Source organism: Convolutriloba macropyga, chromosome 8 (genome assembly GCF_964194025.1).
Source record: "Convolutriloba macropyga chromosome 8, txConMacr16.3, whole genome shotgun sequence".
Taxonomy (NCBI): Eukaryota; Metazoa; Xenacoelomorpha; order Acoela; family Convolutidae; genus Convolutriloba; species Convolutriloba macropyga.
In genome coordinates, this window is record NC_134475.1 from 49,170,834 (window position 1) to 49,198,135 (window position 27,302).

The following is a 27,302-nucleotide window of genomic DNA, read 5'->3' on the forward strand; positions in this document are numbered from 1 at the left end:
ATGATTAATAGCCGCACAGCGATAGCTGGGGCTATTTTTGGCCTTCTCTTGGTTTTTTACAATTCAAAGAATTTGAATTGTATTGGGGCGCTGTCTTTTTTTTTAAAGATCTGTTCACACATTTTCATGATTTTTGAAGTCAAATTGGAGTAGTGATTTTGGTCACGCCGAAACAGGAAGTGGAGCGAAAAAGCGAGTGGTTTTGCGGCGTGAAATTTTTTCGCTCTAATTTAAAGTAGAGTGAGAAAACGGTGTTTGAACAAAAATTCGCTTTCTAGCCAGTGGTTTACTGTTCACATGCGGCAATTTCACTTTGATTTTTACTGTTTTTTTCGATTTTTTGTATCGGATTTTTTTTTCTAAATGATTTTGCCAAACCATTAATAGTCCGTTGTAGGATTAGTTTTCTGTTTAGTCAATGAAAATTTTTTGAATTGTACGTCAGTACTTGTCCTGCTATGTTTTTTTACTTCGTCGAATAAAGTTTTGTTTTGCATCACCTTAATTCATAGTTTGTTCAATTTTTTGAGTGAAATCTTTGTGACTTTTCGAAGCTTCTTTCACTCTCATTCTGCGCAGAGAAATTTTAAGCAGCAGTTGCTCAGCAGAGCAATGTAAATTGAATGGAGTTAGTATTGACAAAGGAAATTGAAAATGGAACCGGGATACCCCCATAAAGCACAATTTTGGATACCCGGTAATTTAATTTTGTTATAACTCTTAGTAAGCATATCTAATTTTTTTTGTATTGATACTAGCCCCTGTATTCTCTCGTTATGGAACAAGAGCATGTCCAACTACAAATGAAATTAGAAAGAAATGCATTTTAAAAATATTTTTTGTTTTTCATTTTTTGTTCTTCCAATCCCAATCACATTTATGGTAATCAATGGCGGCTCTTATCCGGCAATCTACCGTTTATGTTTGTTCTTGTATTTTTTTAGAACGAGCGAGAAAAATAGGATACAAAATTTCGAACCGAGCAAAACCTTTTGATCACGTGCTTTCGAAAAGATTTTTTGTGGTTTTTTTACACTGACTTATTTGACAAATTGGTTTCTCTCAAGTTTTATCAACTAGCTATTTGCTTCTGTTAGGCAAATACGGCCAAAGAGCGAAATGAAAAGCAAAGGGATAAACCAATAAAGCGTGGGCACTAATACGCGTAATATTTAAGGACCTGGTGCATTAAGTTATGAAAGTTCCTCGGAATATTTAGTTTATTGTCCTCCAATTTAGAGGCTGAATTCAACCTTTTTGAAATCTAATGAAACTGCGGACCAAATCAGATTTTATTAATAGCCGCCCTCATCTTCTCAGCCGGCTATTATAGTGCACCTATTTTTTACAATTCAAAGAATTTGAATTGTATTGGGGCGCTGTCTTTTTTTAAAGATCTGTTCACACATTTTCATGATTTTTGAAGTCAAATTGGTGTAGTGATTTTGGTCACGCCGAAACAGGAAATGGAGCGAAAAAGCGGGTGGTTTTGCGGCGTGAAATTTTTTCGCTCTAATTTTAAAATAGAGTGAGAATATGGTGTTTGAACAAAAATTCGCTTTATCGGTAGTGATTTTTTGTTCACATGCCGCAATTTCACTTTGATTTTTAATGTTTTTTCGATTTTTTGGATAGGATTTTTTTCTAAATGATTTTTCCAATCCATTCATAGTCCGTTCTAGGTCTAGTTTTCTGTTAAGTCAATGAAATTTCTTTGAATTGTACGTCAGGACTTGTCCTGCTATGTTTTTTTATTTCGTCATGATTTTTGTTACGACCATATGACGTCACAGCCACTTTTTGTTCATTCGTTCATGCAATTTCAACTGAATTGCATGTGTGACGTCATTTTTCGCTCTTAGTGGAGCGAGTTTTTTTGTTCATGCGCGTGATTAAATTTTTGGTCACACTTGACTTACCTCTCTCAAAAATGACTTCCTCACTTTTAAATTGACATTTATTTACTTTAATTCAAAGAGATAAGGTCAAATGGGTGTGTGTCACTCTAAATGAAGGTTATTTGAGATCAGCTAATAGAGGCAGCAATAACTTATACAGATTTTTAATCAAAATATAACAGATCAGCCTTCAATGAAAAGACGAATTTTTTTGGTCTGCCTTTTTTACTGTTTTTTTAAACTGCCGATCTACGAATCTATTGCGGCTATTTTCTGGCAATCTGCCAGCTATGTTTTTTGTAGTCAAATTGGAGTAGTGATTTTGGTCACGCCGAAACAGGAAGTGAAGCGAAAAGGAGTGGGTTTGCGGTGTACAATTTTTGCTCTAATTTTAAAGTAGAGTGAGAAAATGGTGTTTGCACAAAAATTTGCTTTCTCGCTAGTGGTTTTTTTGTTCACATGCGGCAATTTCACTTTGATTTTACTGTTTTTTTTCGATTTCTTGGGTCGGATTTTTTTCTACGTGGTTTTTACAATCCATTCTTAGTTCATTCTGGGCCTAGTTTTTTGTTTGAACCAAATTTATTTTTCTCGCTAGTGGTTTTTTTTTGCGCATGCGGCATTTTGACATTGATTTTCTGTTTTTTTCAGGTTTTTTATCTGATTTCTTTAGAAATGGTTTTCCCAATTGGCTCATGGTTTTTGTTTCCCAATTCGCTTTTTGGTTAATCAATGAAAATTCTTTGAATTGTACGTCAGGACTTGTCCTGCTATGATTTTATTTCGTCGTCTGACGCTCTTTTTCGTTTTACATTTGTTCACACAGCAAAGCTGAAAATGTCAAATTTTCTGAATTACTTCTTCCTCTCACCAACGGCGTTTGCGCGCGTGACGTCATTTCTAATTTTCTCTAGCAAAAGTTTTTAGATCATTTGCGTGATTACATTTTGATCATACTTGACTTACCTCATTTAAAAAATTTGCACTATAAAACTTAAGTTTAACTTCAAATAGTTTATGGTCAAAGGAACTTATATGTGCAGTTAAGGTCCCTAATAAAAGGTTTCTGCGGAATGATTGTTAATAAGCTTTTTTAAAGTTATCGCTGAATGTTTTTCACCTAGCTTTTTGAGCGGCGTTTTTTTTCAGTTTACATCTGTATCTGTTTCTATCTTTATTATACGTCATGCGAGTCTATTCTTTCGCAGCTATTCCGGCAATCTGCCGGCTATGTTTGAAGATTTTTCAGTCTTTTACTAAAATAAAGGCGATTGTTTTTTTGACATAAGGTACAGATAGCCGAGTAGTTTATTCTGCAGTTCTTCAGCTCGGAAGTGTTTGAATCCATGCTAAGTGATTTGCACCCATAAAGAAAAATTTATCTAGGCTAGAGCCCCCAATGAATTACTTTGTCCCGTCTGTCGTTCGAGAGCAATTTGTCCGACGATGTTGTGTGTGTGTGTGTCTTATTACTAAGGTAAAAACTTTTTTTGATTAAGACTGCTGTAATATGTAACCATTTTCCTATTTCATTGTTTCCCCAATAAGCTTACAAGGGGGAGGATCGGCTGAACATTTTTTTAATGTTTGTTGATTTTTAAATTGTTTTGTTAATTATTCTATGATCAATGCATATGGAAAGGCTTTCTTATATGTCTGTATCAGTATTTTCGAGTTTTTGAAGTGAATTGGTTTTCTCTCATTGGATTTTTTTTAATAGTTATTTTCTTTTTTGTTGTGCTACAAAAGACCTTTGAGTGATTTTTGTTGGTAAATTAGACTAAAGTTTTCGCTTCAATTTTATGAAGAATGTATTTAGATGAAATTTAGTTTCATTCAGCAACTTTGGCATAATTTTGAATTTTGAGAATCATTTTTAATGTTGGGCTCTTTTAGTTTGTTTTAGCTTTAGAAATGAAAATTGGAAGCTGGTTATCGCTTAGCAGAGAAATTTTGTTCCAACTGTGAAAATTATGGTTTCGGCTTCAAGTTTAATTTTATCGTCTCATATTTTTAATTATTGCTTCGAATTTTTTTGTTAATTTTTATGGCCAATAATAAAAGAATTGCATAGTTTATTAGGGTTGTGTTTATTATTTGTTGTGTGGGCACTTTGCTAGGAAAATGCAAAGCTTTGCGTTGATTCAGTAAATTTTATTAATAGCCCCACAGCGATAGCTGGGGCTATTTTTGGCCTTCTCTTGGTTTTTACAATTCATAGAATTTGAATTGTAGTGGGGCGCTGTCTTTTTTTTAAGATCTGTTCACCCATTTTCATGATTTTTGAAGTCAAATTTGGGAAGTGATTTTGGTCACGCCGAAACAGCAAATGGAGCGAAAAAGCGAGTGGTTTTGCGGCGTGAATTTTTTTGCTCTTATTTTGAAGTAGAGTGAGAAAACGGTGTTTGAACAAAAATTCGCTTTCTCGCTAGTGGTTATTTGGTCACATGCGGCAATTTCACTTTGATTTTTACAGTTTTTCAGTTTTTGGGGTTGTATTTTTTTCTAAATGGTTTTCCCATTCTATTCATAGTTCGTTCTATGCCTAGTTTTTTGTTAGAATCAAATTTACATTTCTCGCCAGTATTTTTTTCTCGCTAGCGGCATTTTGACATTGATTTTCTGTTTTTTGTTGTTTTGATTTTGATCTGATTTTTTTAGAGATGGTTTTTCCAATTCACTCATAGTCCGTTCTGGGTCTATTTTTTTGTTTAGTTAATGAAAATTCTTTGAATTGTGCGTCAGGATTTGTCTTGCTATGTTTTTTTATTTCATCTCTCACCAACGGCGATTGCGCGCGTGATGTCATTTCTAATTTTCTCTCTAGCAAAAGTTTTTAGATCATTTGCGTGATTACATTTTGATCATACTTGACTTACCTCATTTTAAAAATTTGCACTTTAAAACTTAAGTTTAACTTGAAATAGTTTATGGTCAAAGGAACTTATATGTGCAGTTAAGGTCCCTAATAAAAGGCTTCTGCGGAATGATTGTTAATAAGCTTTTTTAAAGTTATCGCTGAATGTTTTTCACCTAGCTTTTTGAGCGGCGTCTATTTTTTTTCATTTTACATCTGTATCTGTTTCTATCTTTATTATACGTCATGCGAGTCTATTCTTTCGCAGCTATTCCGGCAATCTGCCGGCTATGTTTGAAGATTTTTCAGTCTTTTACTAAAATAAAGGCGATTGTTTTTTTGACATAAGGTACAGTTAGCCGAGTAGTTTATTCTGCAGTTCTTCAGCTCGGAAGTGTTTGAATCCATGCTAAGTGATTTGCACCCATAAAGAAAAATTTATCTAGGCTAGAGCCCCCAATGAATTACTTTGTCCCGTCTGTCGTTCGAGAGCAATTTGTCCGACGATGTTGTGTGTGTGTGTGTCTTATTACTAAGGTAAAAACTTTTTTTGATTATGACTGCTGTAATATGTAACCATTTTCCTATTTCATTGTTTCCCCAATAAGCTTACAAGGGGGAGGATCGGCTGAACATTTTTTTTTATTGTTTGTTGATTTTTAAATCGTTTTTGTTAATTATTCTATGATCAATGAATATGGAAAGGCTTTCTTATATGTCTGTATCAGTATTTTCGAGTTTTTGAAGTGAATTGGTTTTCTCTCATTGGATTTTTTTTAATAGTTATTTTCTTTTTTGTTGTGCTACAAAAGAACTTTGAGTGATTTTTGTTGGTAAATTAGACTTAAGTTTTCGCTTCAATTTTATGAAGAATGTATTTAGATGAAATTTAGTTTCATTCAGCAACTTTGGCATAATTTTGAATTTTGAGAATCATTTTTAATGTTGGGCTCTTTTAGTTTGTTTTAGCTTTAGAAATGAAAATTGGAAGCTGGTTATCGCTTAGCAGAGAAATTTTGTTCCAACTGTGAAAATTATGGTTTCGGCTTCAAGTTTATTTTTATCGTCTCATATTTTTAATTATTGCTTCGAATTTTTTTGTTAATTTTTATGGCCAATAATAAAAGAATTGCATAGTTTATTAGGGTTGTGTTTATTATTTGTTGTGTGGGCACTTTGCTAGGAAAATGCAAAGCTTTGCGTTGATTCAGTAAATTTTATTAATAGCCCCACAGCGATAGCTGGGGCTTTTTTTGGCCTTCTCTTGGTTTTTACAATTCACAGAGTTTGAATTGTAGTGGGCGCTGTCTTTTTTTAAGATCTGTTCACTCATTTTCATGATTTTTGAAGTCAAATTGGGGTAATGATTTTGGTCACGCCGAAACAGCAAATGGAGCAAAAAAGCGAGTGGTTTTGCGGCGTGAATTTTTTTGCTCTTATTTTAAAGTAGAGTGAGAAACCGGTGTTTGAACAAAAATTCGCTTTCTCGCTAGTGGTTATTTGGTCACATGCGGCAATTTCACTTTGAATTTTACAGTTTTTCAGTTTTCAGGATTGTATTTTTTTCTAAATGGTTTTCCCATTCTATTCATAGTTCGTTCTATGCCTAGTTTTTTGTTAGAATCAAATTTACATTTCTCGCCAGTGTTTTTTTCTCGCTAGCGGCATTTTGACATTGATTTTCTGTTTTTTGTTGTTTTGATTTTGATCTGATTTTTTTAGAAATGGTTTTTCCAATTCACTCATAGTCCGTTCTGGGTCTATTTTTTGTTTAGTTAATGAAAATTCTTTGAATTGTACGTCAGGATTTGTCCTGCTATGTTTTTTTATTTCGTCGTCGCGATTTTTCTCACGACCATATGACGTCACAACCACTTCAAAGCTGCTTTTTGTTCATTCGTTCATGAAATTTCAACTGAAGTGTGTGTGTGACGTCTTTTTTCGCTCTTAGTGGAGCGAGTTTTTTGTAAGTTTTTTTTAGTTTCTTGCAATCTTCTTTGAACTTTGAACTTTAATTGAACTTTAATTGCTGACTTTCTTGGTTAGTAATGGTTTACCTCAGACGTTTCAGGTTACTTGAAACTATTTTAGGTTGCCTATTTTACAGAGGTTGCTATTCATACTTTTCTGTAAGTATGCGATTTTAGTTTTGACCTAGTCTCCAAGTATGCGATTCACAATTTGTTTTGGAGACTTATACTTCTAGTGGTAAGGGCGGTTTTCAGACGTTAACCCCCTCCCCGCTGCGCTCAACTCACGCCCCTTCAATTAAGCTAAAGCTAGCCTCACTAATCCCTGGCCAGCTACTAACGAAGCCAACCAGTCGTTTGAGAGCAATTTGCCCGATGTTAGTCGGTTATGTTTTCAATTGGATGCCAAGGTTTCAGAACATACTTTTTTCCAGCAAAAAAAATTAAAATTTCGCCGAAAATTGTTTGAAGAATAATCTGATCTTTGCTTTAATATTTTTGATTAGTTTTTTCTCTGGTTTACAGCAGATGACACTCCAACAATTTCAGCCATTTAGTGCCCATGATCAAAGTGCACGAATCAGAATTAATCATTTTCACAGCTAGAAGCTGATTGCAGCTATATTGCGGTGTTCGTGGATTTTTACAATTAAAATAAATTGTATTTTATTGGGGTGCTGTCTCTCGAAGAGAAGTATTGGTGGAGCGTCTTTTTTATCGATGATTTTTTGCAATGTATTTAAAACGTGATGCAAAAGTGAATGCCGCGCGTGAAAACTAAGAGTTAGGTCAAACGGCTGAATGGATTTGAAGAGAAGAGAAGAGAAGAGAAGAGAAGAGAAGAGAGAGAGAGTGTGTTTAATTTTCGTTCATATCGCGTTTTGGAGAGAGCGAGAAAAGTAGGTCTAAAAAGTTTCGCTAAGGGAGCACAATTTTCTTGATAACGTGCGAAGCACTTTTTTCAAGTTTTTACTTCACTTTTTGGGTAAAATGGTTTTCCTGCACACTATTGACAAGTTATTTTACGATTGCGAGTCTTTTTGACCATTTCAATCATAAATGAGTGTATTATATGTAATCTTAAACTAGTTTGCGATTTCGCTGTTTGTCTTGTACTTTTTCATATTTTCAGTAACTGTTGTTACATATTCACCATTCACTGTTTCAACTGGATGGAATTTAGAGCTCATTCGGCAAAATTAGGCAAATACGGCCAAAGAGCGAAATGAAAAGCAAAGGGATAAACCAATAAAGCGTGGGCACTAATACGCGTAATATTTAAGGACCTGGTGCATTAAGTTATGAAAGTTCCTCGGAATATTTAGTTTATTGTCCTCCAATTTAGAGGCTGAATTCAACCTTTTTGAAATCTAATGAAACTGCGGACCAAATCAGATTTTATTAATAGCCGCCCTCATCTTCTCAGCCGGCTATTATAGTGCACCTATTTTTTACAATTCAAAGAATTTGAATTGTATTGGGGCGCTGTCTTTTTTTAAAGATCTGTTCACACATTTTCATGATTTTTGAAGTCAAATTGGTGTAGTGATTTTGGTCACGCCGAAACAGGAAATGGAGCGAAAAAGCGGGTGGTTTTGCGGCGTGAAATTTTTTCGCTCTAATTTTAAAATAGAGTGAGAATATGGTGTTTGAACAAAAATTCGCTTTATCGGTAGTGATTTTTTGTTCACATGCCGCAATTTCACTTTGATTTTTAATGTTTTTTCGATTTTTTGGATAGGATTTTTTTCTAAATGATTTTTCCAATCCATTCATAGTCCGTTCTAGGTCTAGTTTTCTGTTTAGTCAATGAAAATTCTTTGAATTGTACGTCAGGACTTGTCCTGCTATGTTTTTTTACTTCGTCGAATAAAAAAATGTTTCGCTTTACCTCATTTTGCCGCTTTTTCAACATTTTGCGTGATATCTTTTTGACTTCTCTAGGCTAGTTTCTCTCTTCTCTCATTCTGCTAAAAGTGATTTTGAACATCAGTTGCTCAGCAAAGCAATTCAAAATGAACAGAGTCAGTATACAAAATTGAAGTCAGATGTAGAAACGGGATAAACCCATAAAGCCCAATTTTAGATGCCCGCTATTTGAACGTCGTTCCTATAAGTCTTAGTTACCATCTCTAGTGCTTATTGGTATTGATAGTAGCCCCTGTAGCCTCTCTCTAAGAAACAGAAGTACCTTATGTTCAATTACGAAATGTCATCAAAATAAATCGGACTTAAAAAATGTTTTTGTACAAAAATCTTTTTTTTTTCAATATCTTCTATTCTTTCAATCCCAATCATGCTTATTGGAATCAACGGCGGCTATTTTCCGGCAATCTGCCGGGTATGGTTTATAAATTTCGGACACAATCAATAGGCTGTCGTCAATTTTTCTCGACTGTTTCATTCCCAATGTTGGTCAGTGTTGTCAATGGTGGCTCTTTTCTGGCAATCTGCCGGCTATTTTCTTGTAAAGTGATCCGCAATTATTCATTGGAAGTTAAAAATTGCTATTAATTTAAAAATGATCAATGCTGATATAATAAAATAGAAAAATTTGAAATTTGTTATTGGAAAAAATTACCACGGAATTTTAATGGCCTCTAGCGCCTCACGTTTTAAAATGTTTTACTGATGAAAGGGGCTTTATTAGTGATCGCTGGGGCCACAATTTTTTTGGACCACAAACCTCGATTTATAGGAATTGTACCTATCTATCGACTAAGGAACAAAGATGATTTAATAGTTTCCTCGAATGGATAGGATCCGAGTTGAAATTTGCGTTCCGTTTATAAATTGTTGTTGCTTGTCTAGAAGCTTTTACTGTTGTTATGTAGTAATTAATAACTTTTAACTGCTCATTTACTTTCAGCTCCGAAGCAACAAACCTGTTCCCCTTTTTGCCAGTGAACAAGATGTATCAGAATTTGAGCTCAGTATTGAACAATTCCAGAGTACCTCAAACATGGCCAGCTAGTTTGGTATCTGCTGCGGTACACTCGACCGCCACCCCCACGCCTCCGAGCAACAATCCTTACTACCCCTCCCAGTCTACTCCTGAAGGTCACCTTGGAGGCAATGTCGCAGCTTCACTGGGCATTAATGCAGGAGCCAGTCAAGGTTAGCTGTTATCCTCAATTTTTTGCATCAAACAGATTTGAATTGATAGATGCGTGATGTAGTATATTGATATCTATCACTTCAAAAAAGGTATAAATGCGACCTATTTTTTTTACCAGAGGATGGTTGTAGAGGAGCTGAATGGGCATGGAGCAAAAATGCCATAAAATTGACTTGAAGCCGAGTACTGAGCTTTGGATTTGTTAATTGTAACCACATTTCAAAGCAAAAATGCGTAAAAACAGAGTACCGAAGTTGTATCTGTTGTATGTGTTTCAGGTGACGCGACTGCAGCATTTGGAAGTCACAAAAATCAGCCAGTATATGTTAACATACCCCACGAGAGACAACCACCCTATACAGTAGTACCATACGGCAGTAGTACTTACGCTAATGGCAAAATAGTAACAATGCACTCCCCGATGCAGGAGCGACCAGTGAGTGAGAAACAAGGAGAAATAAAAAGCAAGAGTGCTAATAGTTTCATTGAGTTTGACCAGAACAGAATGGCGGAATTTGGAACTGTCAATGCGGAGGCTAAGCAAAGACCTCTTGTGACGTCGGAAGAGCAATTAGCTAAGAGGAGATTGAAGAAAGATGGCCAGATGCAGCCAACTATTCCCCTTCAACGAAGTATGTCTAATAGCCGCCCTCATTTTCTCAGCAGGCTATTATTGCACTCCTATTTTTTTACGACTCGAAGAGGTGTTATGGTGATCTATTTTTCATTAATAGCCGCGAAGCGATAGCGGCTATTATTGCCGACATCGTGGTTTTATAGCTGCGAAGCTGTAAGCTGAATAGAGCTATATTGCGGTGCTCTCGGTTTTTAATAGCCACGAAGCGATAGCTGAGGCTATTATTGGCCTTCTCTTTGGTTTTTAATAGCCGCGTCAGCAATTCCAGGCGGCTATTATAGCGCTCCTAATTTTTTACAATTTAAAGAATTTGAATTGTATTGGTGCGCTGTGTTTTTTTTAAGATGTGTTCACACATTTTTTCAATGACTTTGATATTTCAAAACGGGATAAACAGGTAACGCCCAGCGGGCATTAAGTTTCATTAGAGGCCTAACGTGGTCTTTAGTAGTACTTAGAGTTGTGCAGCTGCTGGGATTGCCTTGATTTAAGGTTAAAAGGTCATTTTTAGGAGTTTTTGTGCTCAAAATAATGCAATTATATGCAACGAAATTTGTAGCAATTATTTTAGTCCTGTCGGTCTTTTTTTTGCAATTTTTCGCTTGACCGATTTTTTGTCTGACGCTTTTCACTTTTTGTCTTCAAAAACGGGATAAACAGGTAGCGCCCTGCGGGCATTAAGTGCTCTAAGAGCTTTTCAGCTCTCTTTCAGCTCACACTGTTTTGGAGACTTATACTTATGGTGTGAAGGGAGGTTCTTAGAGGTTGACGACAACCCCACTGTTGACCCCCACTTTTGTCCCCACCCCCCACCGCGCTATTGCCCCGCACCCCACTGTTGCCCAACGCCCCCCCCCCGCCCCCATCAGCCCCCAGTTCAACCCCCCGTGGCTAGCTCCTGATGAACAACCGCTTGCTAAAGACGCAAATTTAAGACACCCCCACTGTTGGTACCCCCACAACGCTGTTGACCGTCACCCCACTGTTGCCGACTCCCTCCCCCTTCACACCCCCTTCCGGTGCACACCCCCCCCCGTGTCTACTGACGATCGCTAAAAATACGCGCAATTTTATACTAATTTTCACAATTTTTTTCAAGATTTTAAAATTTTTTGTTTAATTTGTTCAGCTCTGGGTGTCAAGGAACCTCCTCTAGGGTTTTTTAATAGGGTACTGCATAGTTTCTGGTGGTAGTGGAATGGTTTCAACTTTTTAACATCACGAATTTTAGAATCTTTTTGACAAAAACGTGCAAAATTTTTTCTTTGTTTCTGAAATGTATTTTTCATTATTCTTGTCTTTCTAGACGCAGGGGCCAGAAAGCGTCTTTAGATGTTTGACAATAAGTTACTGAAAAATTTATATTCCATGGAATTGCTTTCAAATTTTTAATATGACAATTTTAAGCAATATTTTTGGATAAAATTTGCATTTTCACGTTTTTTGAAAATTTTTGTCAATTTTTAGGTTTATCCAGCCTCAAGAGCCGAGAAAGCTCCTCTACAATATGGTACTGCATAGTTTCTAAGTGTAATGGAATGGCTATCAAGATTTCAATATCACAAATTTTGGCGTTTTTTTGTATAGCTTTCAATTTTTTTTTTGACATTTATTGTCATTAATCAGGTTCTTCAGCCTAACAGAAAATCTCCATTATGGTTTGATATTTGGAAAACGTTTGTGGCCTTGGATTAGTTCTCAACTTTTTTATCAGAAATTTTTTGACCAATTTTTTTATGCAACTTGCAATTTTTTTCAAGTATTTTGAATTTGTCATTTTTTGGGGTTTTTCGTGCCTAAAGAGCCATATAAATTCCTCCAGCGTTTGATTATATGGTTTTTCATAGCTTCTAGATGTAAGGTAATGGTTTTCAAGATTTTAATATCAGCAATTTTTAGAAAGTATTTGCAATTTTATCAAGTTTTTTTTGAATTTGTTTTGTCATTTTTTCCGGTAGGGAACACCTCCAAGGCTTCATGATAAGGTCTCGCATAGTTTCGAGAGTTAATGGAATGGTTTTCAATCTTGTAATGACTCTAGCTTTAGGAATTTTTCGATAAAATTTTGATTTTTTTCATACTTTCGGAAAATTATTATCATGTTTCAAGTTTATGGATCTTTATGAGCCAGTGAAACCGTTTAAATCTTGGACTGGGGCTACTGGGTGGTCTCTTGAAACAATGAAATGGTTTTGAAGATTTTAATATCATGAATTTCAGCAATATTCTGTTGAAATTTGCGAGTGTTTTTTTTATACTTTTTAATATTTGTCCAATTCTGAATTGAACGATCGTTACAGGCCAACAAAGCTTTTGAAGTCTTCCATATGGGTTACTTGACATAACCCCAGAGACAAAAAAATGTTTTGAACATTTTCACTGCAAAATCTGGAAGCTTTTTTAAATTTTGCAATAATTTGTTGTAAATTTTCAAATATTAATTTATTTGATTTTTTACTCAAAGCTAGAGTCGAATTACTCAAAAAAATGCAGAGTCGAATCAAGCTAAACCTAGCCTCACTAAGCCGCGGCTAGCTACTGACGTCTGAGAGCAATTCGCCCGACGTTATTCGGTTATGTTCATGTTTTTTTTTGTGATTTTTTGAGTTTTTGTTTGATTAGTCTTATTTTGAAGTTTTTAAGAGTTGATGAAAGTTTTGTTATGAAAATTTTTCTACAAAAATACTTGCGAGACAAAATTACTTGTTATGAGCATTTTATGAGCTACAGGTTTTGGTACTACAAACACAAACACGCAAACCAAATTTTGCAATCTTTTTCATGTTTTTAAACATTTTGTCGTTTTTTTATTTTTTTCCAGACTCAGTGGCCAAGGAATCTTGTTTAAGGTTTGATAATGGGGCACTGCATAGTTTCTAGTAACAATAGAATGGTTGTCAACATTTTAATGTCTCGAATTTTAGCATTTTTTGATAAAATCTGCAATTTTTTTCCTAAAATTTTTGTCAACTTTTGATGTTTTTCCATTATCATGTGGCAGAAAACCTATTCCACGGTCTGATTAATGTATGCTCCGGGGTAGTTAGTATCATTTTGTTGGTTTTCAACAAATTAACATTTCGAATTTTGGAAATTTTTGATAAAATTTGCAATTTTTGAATTTTTTTAAAAACAATTGTCTATCATTCAATTTTTTTGCCTCATTAGCCAGGTAACCTCCTCCAGGGTTTGATAACATGTTATTACATAGATGCTAGAGTCAGTAGAATTGTTTTCAATATTTTAATAGAACATTTTTTTTTGAATATTGAACTTTTCTGAAAATCGTTGTATATCGATGTTTGAGCCAATGGTTTTTTCAAGGCTTGAAATAGGGTTACTGTGTAGCCTGCAGGGACACAGAAATCTCTCTGAAGATTATATCACAATTTTCAGCTAGATTTTAAAATTTTGCAATTGATTTCATTTTTTGAGTTAATAGATCTTCAAGGGCCAGTGAATTTTTTCAGGTCTAGCAGATATAGTCGTGGACCGATTTCAGAGACAATAATTGGCTTTGAACATAGTTTTTAAATACTTACTTTCGGGGTAAAAGCTATGAGCTTGAGCAACGAGTACATTTCTGTTTAGTTGGTTTGTTTTATTTTCAAATTTTAATGATTTCGTTTGTGTTTTGGCTGGCATTATTCAATTGATGTGCTCATGAGGAAGAGTACTTCTATGTTTTTCACTCGATTCTTTGGATTGTCTTTCAGGACTTGTGCTCCTATTTTTTTAGTTCGTCGTCTCCATCGATGACTCTTAAGAACTGACTTCTTGGAATTTTAAAAAAATTTCAAAAAAATTGTCATTTTCTGAGTTTTTCAATCATATGTATGAAGGAACCTCCTCTAGGATTTTTATAAGGGTACTGCATAGTTTCTAGTGGTAGTGGAATGGTTTACAAAACGCGCAAAATTTTTTTTTCTTTCATTTTTCATTTTGTCTTTCTAGACGCAGTTGCCAGAAAACGTCCTTTGGTGTTTGATAATGAGTTACTGAATAAATTTGTATTCTATGGAATTGCTTTCTATTTTTAATAGGACAAATTTAAGCAATTTTTTTGGATAAAATTAACATTTTTTCAGTTTTGAAATATTTTCAGTTTTTAGCTTTATCCAGCCTCAAGAGCTGAGAAAGCTCCTCTAGGGTTTACAATAGGTTACTGCATAGTTTCTATGTGTAAGTGTAATCGAATGGCCATCAAGATTTCAACACGACGAATTGTAGCATTTTTTTTACATAACTTCCAATTTTTTTTTCAATTTTTTTGACATATATTGTCATTAATCAGGTTCTTTAGCCTAACAGAAAATCTTCGTTAGGGTTTGGTGACAAGTTTTTGGAAAACGTTTGTGGCCTTGGATTAGTTTTCAACTTTTTTATCAGAAATTTTTTGACCAATTTTTTTATGCGACTTGCAATTTTTTTCAAGTATTTTGAATTTCTGTCATTTTATGGGTTTTTCTTGCCTAAAGAGCCACATAACCTTCTCTAGCGTTTGATTATATGATTTTTCATGGCTTCTAGATGTAAGGTAATGTTTTTCAAGATTTTAATATCAGCAATTTTTAGAAAGTACTTGCAATTTTATCAAGTTTTTTTGAATTTTTTTCGTCGTCATTTTTTCCGGTAGGGAACACCTCCAAGGCTTCATGATAAGGTCTCGCATAGTTTCGAGAGTTAATGGAATGTTTTTCAATCTTGTAATGACTCTAGCTTTAGCAATTTTTCGATAAAATTTTGATTTTTTTCATACTTTCGAAAAGTTTTTATCATTTTCCAAGTTTATGGATCTTTATGAGCCAGTGAAACCGTTTAAATCTTGGACTGGGGCTACTGGGTGGTCTCTTGAAACAATGAAATGGTTTTGAAGATTTTAATATCATGAATTTTATCAATATTCTGTTGAAATTTGCGAGTGTTTTTTTATACTTTTTATTATTTGTCCAATTCTGAGTTACAGGCCAACAAAGCTTTTCAAGTCTTCCATATGGCTTACTTGACATAACTCCAGAGACAAAAAATTGTTTTGAACATTTTCACTGCAAAATCTGGAAGCTTTTTTAAATTTTGTAATATTTTGTAAATTTTTAAAATATCAGTTTATTTGATTTTTTACTCAAAGCTAGAAAACAAAAGTTGCAAAGTCGAATCAAGCTAAAGCTAGCATCACTAAACCGTTTGAGAGCAATTCGCCCGACGTTATTGGGTTATGTTCATTTTTTTGTTTTTTTGAGTTTTTGTTGAAGGTCTTGTTGATGAAGGTCTCTTTATGATTTTATTACAAAAATACTTGCGAGACAAAATTACTTGCTATGAGCTATAGGTTTGAATACTACAAACACAAACACGCAAACTAAATTTTGCAATCCTTTTCATGTTTTTAAACATTTTGTCGTTTTTTGAGTTTTTCCAGCCTCAGTGGCCAGGGAATCTCATTTAAGGTTTGATAATGGGGCACTGCATACTTTCTAGTAACAATGGAATGGTTGTCGACATTTAATTGTCTCGAATTTAAGCATCCTATATATTAAACGCTTGAGCTCTAAAATGGGTCGAATATTTTGCTTGTTTATGGGGCCTCTCGAAGCGCATGTTTAGGAGCTGCATTGAACAGCATGGTTAAGCGAACATATCGAGAGATCAATGAACTAATAGGCTCAAAGTAGATGGGTGAGAACCGAACCTGGGATAAAAGACTGTTAGTCAAGTGCAGTTACCGCGAGGCTAAGAGGGCTTGAAAGTATGCTCGCCCAGAGGGAGGATTTTCTGTCCTGGGTACTACGTGTTTTTTAAATGCTCCTGAACTATGTTTGAAGTTCTTCTTGTAAACGTGTGTTTTTCTGCAAAGTTTAAGCTTTATAGATTCTGCGCTAATCTAGAATGCGCTTAGCTTTCAACTATGTTTTTCACGCTTTACTTTTTTTGTGTGATTTCAAATTGTCCCAATCTGAAATATGTTTATTGATATGACGTTATAGGGCAGTTGGTAAGATGGAGGACTGATATTCTGAGGGTCGTCGAGGGTTCGAACCCGTGTCCGGTACCTCTCCCTTTTGTAGACATTAAAATTTCTAATCGAGAACATGCCGCCTGTTGTTCGGGAGCATTTTTTGCAACGCTGCTGAGTTGTTATATGTTCCTTTGTGTGATGAAAATGCTAATACTTCCTAAATATTGAACGCGCGAGCTCTAAAATGGGACATAATTTTTGCATGTTGAAGAGGCCTCTCGAAGCGCCTATTTAAGAGCCGCATTGAGCAGCATGGTTAAGCAAACATACCGAGAGAGGTCAATGACCTAAAAGGCTCAAAGTAGATGGGTGAGAACTGAACCTGGGACAAAAGACTGTTAGTCAAGTGCAGTTACCACGAGGCTAAGTGGGCTTGAAAGTATGCTCGCCCAGAGGGAGGGTTTACTGTCCTGCGGCGTACTACGTGTTTTTTAAATGCTCCTGAACTGTGTTTGAAGTTCTTATTGTAAACGTGTTTTTCTGCAAAGTTTTAGCGTTTTCAACAAAGTATTTCACGCTTTCTTTTTTGATTTTTGTGTGATCCAAATGCTCTCAATCTGAAATATGTTTATTGATACGATAAAAGCGTTTGTGAGAAACGGTGGTATGGAGTCTTTGTAGCGCAGTTGGTACGATCAGGGACTGCTATTCTGTGAGCCAAGGGTTCGAACCCGTTTCGGCTACCCACCTTTTTGTAGACATGAAAATTTCATATCAACACCATGCCGCCTATTGTTCGAGAGCATTTGTGACGCTGCTTCGTTTTTTGTTGCTTTGTGTGTTTGGGGGATGAAAAATGCTAATCCTATATGTTAAACGCGTGAGCGCTAAAACGGGATAAATTTTTTGCATGTTTAAGGGGCCTCTCGATGCGCATGTTTAAGAGCCGCATCGAGCAGCATGGTTAAGCGAACATATCGAGAGGGGTCAATGACCTAAAAGGCTCAAAGTAGATGCATGGGAACCGAACCTGCGACAAGACTGTTAATCAGGTACAGTCACCACGAGGTTATGAGGGCTGGAAAGTATGCTCGCCCGGAGGGAGGATTTTCTGTCCTGCTTACTACGTGTTTTTAAAACTCCCGAACTATGTTTGAACTTCTTATTGTAAACGTGTGTTTTCTGCAAATTTGTAGCTTTACAGATTCTGCGCTATTCTGGAATACCCTTTGTTTTCAACTAAGTTCTTTACGCTTTACTTCTTGATTTGTGTGAGACCTCAAATATTCAATCTGAAATATGTTTATCGTTACGATAAAAGCGATTGTGAGAAACGGCGGTTTATAGTCGCTATAGCGCAGTTGATATGAAGGACTGCTATTCTGAGGGCCGAGGGTTCGAACCCGTGTCGGGTACACTCCCTTTTGTAGACACGAAAATTTTTTATCAACACTATTCCGCCTGGCGTTCGAAAGCATTTCTTCCGACCTGAGTTGGTTTATGATCTCGGTGTGTGTGTGTGTGTTTGGTGATGAAAAATGGCAACTGTTTTCTCGTTGTAGCGATTCTTCTCCATTCGCTTGGTCTTTTCATTGATTTTTTTATTTCAAATCTTTGAACGATGTTTTTTGGTAAAAAACCACTGGATTTTTCCCGTTAGTATTGTTGCCTCTCAAACGAATTTTAGAGCAATCATTTTTCTTACTCCTTTTTTCTTTCTCCTTTCTTTTTTTCTTTTTTTCTTTCTCTCACTTTCTCTCTCTCTGTCTCTCTCTCTTTTTGTTTGTTTGTTTGTTGTTCTCTCTCTCTTTCTCTCTCTCTCTCTCTCTCTCTCTCTGTTTCTCTCTCTCTCTCTCTCTCTCTCTCTCTCTCTCTCGCTCTTTTTGTGTTTGTTTCGTCCTCTCTTTCTCTTTCCTTCGTTCCGTTTCGCGCTCTCTTTCTCTATCTCTTTCCTTCTTTCCGTTTCTCTTTCCCTTTGTTTAATTCTCTATTGTTCTCTTCTCAAATTTAATGATCAAGAGAACCAGTTGAGCAGATAGTCACCCCAGAAAACGGCAGGCCAAAACAGAATACACCAAGAGCTTCAAACAGACTGAATTGGAAAAATGAAACAGCTTTCTGTCCTCCATAGGATAACGAAAGGTTCAGTTTTATTTTTTAGATGTTGATTTGCGTTTCTTTTACCGTTATCCATAAAATTGCTATGAAACTAAGTTTTGCGCAGTTTTAGTCGTATTGTCTAATCTTACTCTATTATATTAAATATCAGTCTCAATTGAGCATAATAGTTCACATTGCTCCTATCGTAACATGTTTTAGGGGTCTTAATTATTCAACCTAGCGCATAATAAATGCGTTTTAGACGCCTTTTCCCATCATATCTAAGCTCCTAATATCCATATTTTTGCGCTCATTAGGCATGTGGTATAGCAAAAACAAGCGAGTTTTATAGCACGAACGCCATAGTCCAGAAATTTGCTGTAGAAAGAGCAAAGGACAAGTGCAATTTGCATAGTTAGCTAAGTGGTGAGACCTATGGCTTTTAAGAATCGTTTCGAAACAGAAACCTTTACTTCTTTTAAACCTCTAATTAGTGTAAATGATTTTCTTATGGTTTTGCGGGCTTGCTAGTTTGTTGATAAAATCTGCATTTTTTTTCTAATTTTTTTCAACTATTTTTTTTTCCATTCTCAAGTGGTAGAAAACCTTTTCCACGATCTGATTAAAAGTTGCTCCTGGGTTGTTGGTGTGTCATTGGGTGTGTTTTTAACAAATTAACATTTCGAATATTAGAAATTTTTGATAAAATTTGCAATTTTTAAATTATTTTAAAAACAATTGTCTATCATTTAAGAGCCGCATTGAGCAGCATGGTTAAGCAAACATACCGAGAGAGGTCAATGACCTAAAAGGCTCAAAGTAGATGGGTGAGAACTGAACCTGGGACAAAAGACTGTTAGTCAAGTGCAGTTACCACGAGGCTAAGTGGGCTTGAAAGTATGCTCGCCCAGAGGGAGGGTTTACTGTCCTGCGGCGTACTACGTGTTTTTTAAATGCTCCTGAACTGTGTTTGGAGTTCTTATTGTAAACGTGTTTTTCTGCAAAGTTTTAGCGTTTTCAACAAAGTATTTCACGCTTTCTTTTTTGATTTTTGTGTGATCCAAATGCTCTCAATCTGAAATATGTTTATTGATACGATAAAAGCGTTTGTGAGAAACGGTGGTATGGAGTCTTTGTAGCGCAGTTGGTACGATCAGGGACTGCTATTCTGTGAGCCAAGGGTTCGAACCCGTTTCGGCTACCCACCTTTTTGTAGACATGAAAATTTCATATCAACACCATGCCGCCTATTGTTCGAGAGCATTTGTGACGCTGCGTCGTTTTTTGTTGCTTTGTGTGTTTGGGGGATGAAAAATGCTAATCCTATATGTTAAACGCGTGAGCGCTAAAACGGGATAAATTTTTTGCATGTTTAAGGGGCCTCTCGATGCGCATGTTTAAGAGCCGCATCGAGCAGCATGGTTAAGCGAACATATCGAGAGGGGTCAATGACCTAAAAGGCTCAAAGTAGATGCATGGGAACCGAACCTGCGACAAGACTGTTAATCAGGTACAGTCACCACGAGGTTATGAGGGCTGGAAAGTATGCTCGCCCGGAGGGAGGATTTTCTGTCCTGCTTATTACGTGTTTTTAAAACTCCCGAACTATGTTTGAACTTCTTATTGTAAACGTGTGTTTTCTGCAAATTTGTAGCTTTACAGATTCTGCGCTATTCTGGAATACCCTTTGTTTTCAACTAAGTTCTTTACGCTTTACTTCTTGATTTGTGTGAGACCTCAAATATTCAATCTGAAATATGTTTATCGTTACGATAAAAGCGATTGTGAGAAACGGCGGTTTATAGTCGTTATAGCGCAGTTGATATGAAGGACTGCTATTCTGAGGGCCGAGGGTTCGAACCCGTGTCGGGTACACTCCCTTTTGTAGAGATGAAAATTTTCAATCAACACCATGCCGCCTGTTGTTCCGAGAGCACTTGTTGCGACGCTGAGTGGTTTTATGTTCGTGAGTGTGTTTGCGGGATGAAAAATGCTAATCATCATAAATATTAAACGATGGTTGCGCTATTCTCGAACACTCTTAGTTTTCAACTAAGTTTTCCACGCTTTTCTTTTTGATTTGTGTGTGATCTCAATTGTTCTCAGTCTGAAATGTTTTGATTGATAAAAAATAAAATTGATTGTGAGAAAGGGTTGCTTGTAGTATTTAATGCGCAGTTGGTAAGATGGAGGACTTCTATTCTGAGGGTCGAGGGTTCGAACGCGTGTCGGGTACCTTCCCTTTTGTAGACACGAAAATTTTTTATCAACACTATTCCGCCTGGCGTTCGAAAGCATTTCTTCCGACCTGAGTTGGTTTATGATCTCGGTGTGTGTGTGTGTGTGTTTGGTTATGAAAAATGGCAACTGTTTTCTCGTTGTAGCGATTCTTCTCCATTCGCTTGGTCTTTTCATTGATTTTTTTTCAAATCTTTGAACGATGTTTTTTGGTAAAAAACCACTGGATTTTTCCCGTTAGTATTGTTGCCTCTCAAACGAATTTTAGAGCAATCATTTTTCTTACTCTTTTTTTCTTTCTCCTTTCTTTTCTTTTTTTCTTTCTCTCACTTTCTCTCTCTCTCTCTGTCTCTCTCTCTCTCTCTCTCTCTCTTTGTTTGTTTGTTGTTCTCTCTCTCTCTTTTTTTCTCTCTCTCTCTCTCTCTCTGTTTCTCTCTCTCTCTCTCTCTCTCTCGCTCTTTTTGTGTTTGTTTCGTCCTCTCTTTCTCTTTCCTACGTTCCGTTTCGCGCTCTCTTTCTCTATCTCTTTCCTTCTTTCCGTTTCTCTTTCCCTTTGTTTAATTCTCTATTGTTCTCTTCTCAAATTTAATGATCAAGAGAACCAGTTGAGCAGATAGTCACCCCAGGAAACGGCAGGCCAAAACAGAATACACCAAGAGCTTCAAACAGACTGAATTGGAAAAATGAAACAGCTTTCTGTCCTCCATAGGATAACGAAAGGTTCAGTTTTATTTTTTAGATGTTGATTTGCGTTTCTTTTACCGTTATCCATAAAATTGCTATGAAACTAAGTTTTGCGCAGTTTTAGTCGTATTGTCTAATCTTACTCTATTATATTAAATATCAGTCTCAATTGAGCATAATAGTTCACATTGCTCCTATCGTAACATGTTTTAGGGGTCTTAATTATTCAACCTAGCGCATAATAAATGCGTTTTAGACGCCTTTTCCCATCATATCTAAGCTCCTAATATCCATATTTTTGCGCTCATTAGGCATGTGGTATAGCAAAAACAAGCGAGTTTTATAGCACGAACGCCATAGTCCAGAAATTTGCTGTAGAAAGAGCAAAGGACAAGTGCAATTTGCATAGTTAGCTAAGTGGTGAGACCTATGGCTTTTAAGAATCGTTTCGAAACAGAAACCTTTACTTCTTTTAAACCTCTAATTAGTGTAAATGATTTTCTTATGGTTTTGCGGGCTTGCTAGTTTGTTGATAAAATCTGCATTTTTTTTCTAATTTTTTTTCAACTATTTTTTTTCCATTCTCAAGTGGTAGAAAACCTTTTCCACGGTCTGATTAAAAGTTGCTCCTGGGTTGTTGGTGTGTCATTGGGTGTGTTTTTAACAAATTAACATTTCGAATATTAGAAATTTTTGATAAAATTTGCAATTTTTAAATTATTTTAAAAACAATTGTCTATCATTCATTTTTTTTGCCTCATTAGCCAGGTAACCTACTCCAGGGTTTGATAACATGTTATTACATAGATGCTAGAGTCAGTAGAATTGTTTTTAATATTTTAATAGAACAGTTTTCTATTTTTTGAATATTGAACTTTTTTTCTGAAAATCATTGCATATCGATGTTTGAGCCAATGGTTTTTTCAAGGCTTGAAATAGGGTTACTGTGTAGCCTGTAGGGACACAGTAATCCCTCTGAAGATTATATTATCACAAGTTTCAGCAAGATTTTAAAATTTTGCAATTGATTTCTTTTTTTAGTTAATCGATCAAGGGCCAGTGAATTTTTCAGGTCTAGCAGATATAGTCGTGGACTGATTTCAGAAACAAAAATTGGCTTTGAACATTTTTCAGATACGTTTACTTAAAGGGATAAAATTTTGCCTTCGGGGTAAATGCTATGAGCTTGAGCAACGAGTACATTTTTTTAGTTTGTTTTTATTTTCAAATTTTGATGATTTCGTTTGTGTTTTGGCTGGCATTGTTCAATTGTTGTGCTCGTGAGGTAGAGTACTTCTATGTTTTTTGTTCGATTGTTAGGATTGTCTTTCAGGACTTGTGCTGCTATGTTTTTTTAGTTCGTCGTCTCCATCGATGATTCTTACGAACTGACTTCTTGGAATTTAAGAAAATTTTAAATTTAAATTTAAAAATTTTGTCATTTTTAATAGCCGCCCTCATCTTCTCAGCCGGCTATTATAGCGCTCCTATTTTTGTTTACTTCGTCGAACTTTTTTTTCGCTTTACCATTTTGCCGCTTTTTCGACATTTTGCGTGAAATCTTTTTGACTTTTCTAGGCTAGTTTCTCTCTTCTCTCATTCTGCTAAAAGTGAATGTGAACATCAGTTGCTCAGCAAAGCAATTCAAAATGAACAGAGTCAGTATAAAAAATTGAAGTCAGAAATAGAAAGGGGATTAACCCATAAAGCCTAATTTTAGATGCCCGCTAATTGAACGTCGTTCCTATAAGTCTTAGCTACCATCCCTAATGCTTATTGGTATTGATAGTAGCCCCTCTAGCCTCTCTCTAAAAACACAAGTATGTTCAACTAGGAAATGACATCAAAATAAATCGGACTTAAATAATGTTCGTACAAATTTTTTTTTCAATATCTTCTATTCTTTCAATCCCAATCATGCTTATTGGAATCAACGGCGGCTATTTTTCGTCAATCTGCCGAGTATGTTTTGAGTTTTTCAGCCCTAGGTGTGAAGGAACCTCCTCTAGGGTTTTTATTAGGGTACTGCATAGTTTCTAGTGGTAGTGAAATGGTTTAATCTTTTTAACATTACGATTTTTAGCATCTTTTTGACAAAACGTGCAAAATTTTTTCTCATCTTTTGAAATGTATTTTTCATTTTCCTTGTGTTTCTAGACGCAGGGGTCAGAAATGTCCTTAGGTGTTTGACAAGTTTTTTGAATTTGTTTTCAGTTTTTACCTTTATCCAGCCTCAAGAGCCGAGAAACCTTCTCTAGGGTTTGACAATAGTTCACTGCATTGTTTCTTAGTGTAAGTGTTATCGAATGGCCATCAAGATTTCAACACCACGAATTTCAGCATTTTTTTACATAACTTTTAATTTTTTTTCAATTTTTTTTGACTTTTATTGTCATTAATCAGGTTCTTTAGCCTAACAGAAAATCTCCCTTAGGGTTTGATAATAAGTTTTTGGAAAATATTTTTGGCCTTGGATTAGTTTTCAACTTTTTGATCACAAATTTTTTGACCAATGAATTTTTTCAGTTCTAGCAGATAATAGTCGTGGACCGATTTCAGAGACAAAAATTGGCTTTGAACATATTTTTCAAATACGTTTACTTAAAGGGATAATAATTTGCCTTCGGGGTAAAAGCTATGAGCTCGAGCAACGAGTACGTTTTTGTTTAGTTGGTTTATTTTATTTTCAAATTTTGATGATTTCGTTTGTGTTTTGGCTGGCATTGTTTTATTGATGTGCTGTTCAGGTAGAGTACTTCTATGTTTTTCATTCGATTCTTTGGATTGTTTTTCAGGACTTGTCCTGCTATGTTTTTTTTAGTTCGTCGTCTCAATCGATGATTCTTACGAACTGACTTCTTGGAATTTACTATTTGTGACTTCTACTGCTTTGCAGTTAAAATTTGTGTACGTGACGTCATGTCTGCTTTTAGGTCAATTGCGTGACTTACCTCACTCAAAAAATGACTTTTGAAATCACTTATGAACTTTGAATTTTATGAACATTTACTAGTTAAAGATCAATAGTGTGCATCCAAGTAGTGCCAAACGTAAAATCCCTAATTCTTGAGTATAGTGTTTTGAGTTTTTGATATAGAATATTATTTTTGAAAAAGCTCTATTAGGACTTTTTCCTTATAGAGCGTATGGGTCTACTGAAAACAACAGTCCGAATCTAACCCAAAAAGTTTAGTGGTCTATTAAAGGACTGGGGGTCAATCTGTCTCTCATTGCTTTGGTTGTTTCAATTTCATGGAAGGCTACAAGCGTCTATCGCGGCTATTTTTTGGCAATCTGCCGGCTATGTTTTTTACCTTTTGACATTGCCCAGTTTATTTTTAATTGATCTCGGATGAAGGTTTGAAGCAATCATTGTAGGCGTGTATCTTTATTCAAAATTTTTGTCGACCGTTTTGTTCTTGAACATTCTTTCGATCTACTTCTCTGGTGACTTTTTCACGCTTGACTTGTTAGCTGAGTTGCTAATGTATTCATTTTGTAACGCATCGCAGGTTGAGCGTTCGAATCTTTCCCTAGTCGTATTTATTTTTGCAGCCATAAAGAGAAATATATCTGGACTATAGCCCCTATGAATTAAACTGCCTGTCGTTCGAGAGCAATTTGTGCAACGTTAGTCGGTCTATGTTTCTACTAAGTAATGACACCTGACATTCTCAGTCAATGATGTAATTATTAGAGCGTCGATTGGACTTTTAGCAGTGATAATCTCAAGAGTAATTCCGGGAAAACTTTTGTATTTCTATGCAATCTGTAGTCTGATTTTCTTGGAATTAATCTCGAGATTGATTATCTTTACACTCTAGTGGAATCAATGCTTCATTATGCTCATTCAACTGAGAGTTTATAGGGCGCAATGATGTAAATCTGTGGCTTAACTTTTACCCCCCTTGTTTAATTGCTGTCAAATCAGTTTTATAGCAGTTGTCGCCGTCCTCTCAGTCTATCTCGGACTTGAAAAGCAGAATTAGCTTTCTACACGTCTTTGCAGGTGTTTGTTCATGATTTGAACGTTGATTATTTTCGTTTCGGATGACTTCGGTTTTCGAACATTGGGAAGTGACATTTAGTTATTACAATTCAAAGAATTTGAAACGTTTTGGGGGGAGCTGTATTTTTTACGACTTGAAGAGGAGTATTGGTTTCTAACGTTTTTTACCGGAAGCATTTTTTGTTCAGGCGGCGTTTTCACCTAATAGTGAAAGTGAGTAAAATTTCCGTGTGAACAAACTTTTTCTGAGCCAGAGAAGTTTTTTGTTCATGCGCTGCGTTGAGTGAATGACTTTTTGACTTTGAAAAGAGTTTTTGAGAGATTGGCGCATATAAATGACAGTTTTTAGCCGTATTTGCGTTCACTTGTCCCAATTTTTCGTATTGTAACTTGGTTTTTTGTAGAAGATACCACAATGTTTTTGAGAGCCTAATAATGCGTTTCATGTGCAAAATTAGCGTTTTTCTCAATTTTTAGCTTTTTTCGTTAATTCATTTTAATATCTTTGAGCGGAGCGGACTCTCTTTTTACCAAATTAGTAAATATGACAACGTCTTTTTGATAATTCCTGAATTGGTTGCCTGTTTTTGACGACGTATTTTTGTTCTAAAAAAATGTACACATGCTTATCCGATTTTGGCGGTTTTGTCCAAGTTTTCTCAGGCTTTTGTTTGCATTGACTTTAATTACCATAAAAAGTCTTTTGGTGCACCGTCGGTGTTTTTGGTTTCTTTTTGTTGCAATTTGAATTGTTTTTGGCGTTAACTCGGAAATTTTCACCATATTTTGAACATTTTTTTCAAATTGTTTCACTGTTTCGTTATTGAGCTATTTTTACTTCTTACTGAGACAAGAAGATGACTATGTAGTTGTTTTATAACTCGGTTGCTTTATAGCAAAAAATCCATAGTTTTTTACCTCATTTTTGTATTTTTGTTTAGTTTCCAATTTAATTCCAGTTTGATTTTTCAATTTGCGAATTAGTTTTTTTGTTTATCTTTTTCACAATGTCTGTGTTCTCCGCATTCTAACATGTTCCTTTCCAACATTTTCTTAAGACATATGGTTTTATTTGCCGGATCTTTATTAACAGATTGAAAATTATGTATTGAAAATCGATTTGAACTAGTAAATTTTCTTTTTCCCTTGAATTTTAAGCTTTTTTGTTTGCAATTGATATTTTTTAATATAATATGGGACTGAGATTTTGCTAGCTTCGCTTTTCAATATTTTGCGTTTAAAAATTCAAGTTTTTTGGTTTGAGTATTGTTCTGTCCCTTCAGTCTTTTTCCTTCTTTGAGTCTGATTTTTTTGGCCATTGTTTATTTTTATTGCGTTCATTGAGATTTAAAGCGTCAACTAATGTGCAAAGTTTAATTAATTACCAATTGACTACTATTTTTGTCTTGTAAAATAGTTTTTCGATTAAGAGAACTTATTGAAATCGATATTGTTTGTAACAATTTTCGGCCACTTCTTGCAGTAATGAATTTTTTCAAATATAGAAAGTTTTGGGAGCCTAACTTGGCTTGACTTTTACTGCTTGCGCATTACAATGTTTTCAATTGAGTACAAAAATTTGGTTTGTTTTATATAATAGTAATGTAATTTTTTAGTTCAGTAGTTTTTATGGTCTAGTTTTCATTTTTTTACTGAATTTTTTTTTGGTTTTTAGTAGTCACTTTAGCAGGTACCAGTTGATTTAGAGTCGTTTAGAAGTCTTCTGGCTATGTTTTTCTAATATCTGTTCACACATTTTGATGATTTTTGAGGTGATATTGGAGTAGTGATTTTGGTCAAGCCACAACAAAAAGTGGAACGAAAAAGAGTAGTTT

General features: G+C 35.4%; 1 protein-coding gene across 3 annotated transcripts in view; it reads left to right on the forward strand.

The window, feature by feature from the left end:
• LOC142344786 (uncharacterized) overlaps positions 1 to 27,302 on the forward strand; it is a 188,127-nt gene that overhangs the window by 48,506 nt on the left and 112,319 nt on the right. For all 3 annotated transcript variants that reach the window (XM_075396725.1, XM_075396726.1, XM_075396727.1), the window contains exons 11-12: positions 9,595 to 9,842; positions 10,122 to 10,475. In XM_075396725.1, the coding sequence (XP_075252840.1) occupies positions 9,595 to 9,842; positions 10,122 to 10,475 (602 nt within the window). The remainder of the gene's footprint in view (positions 1 to 9,594; positions 9,843 to 10,121; positions 10,476 to 27,302) is intronic.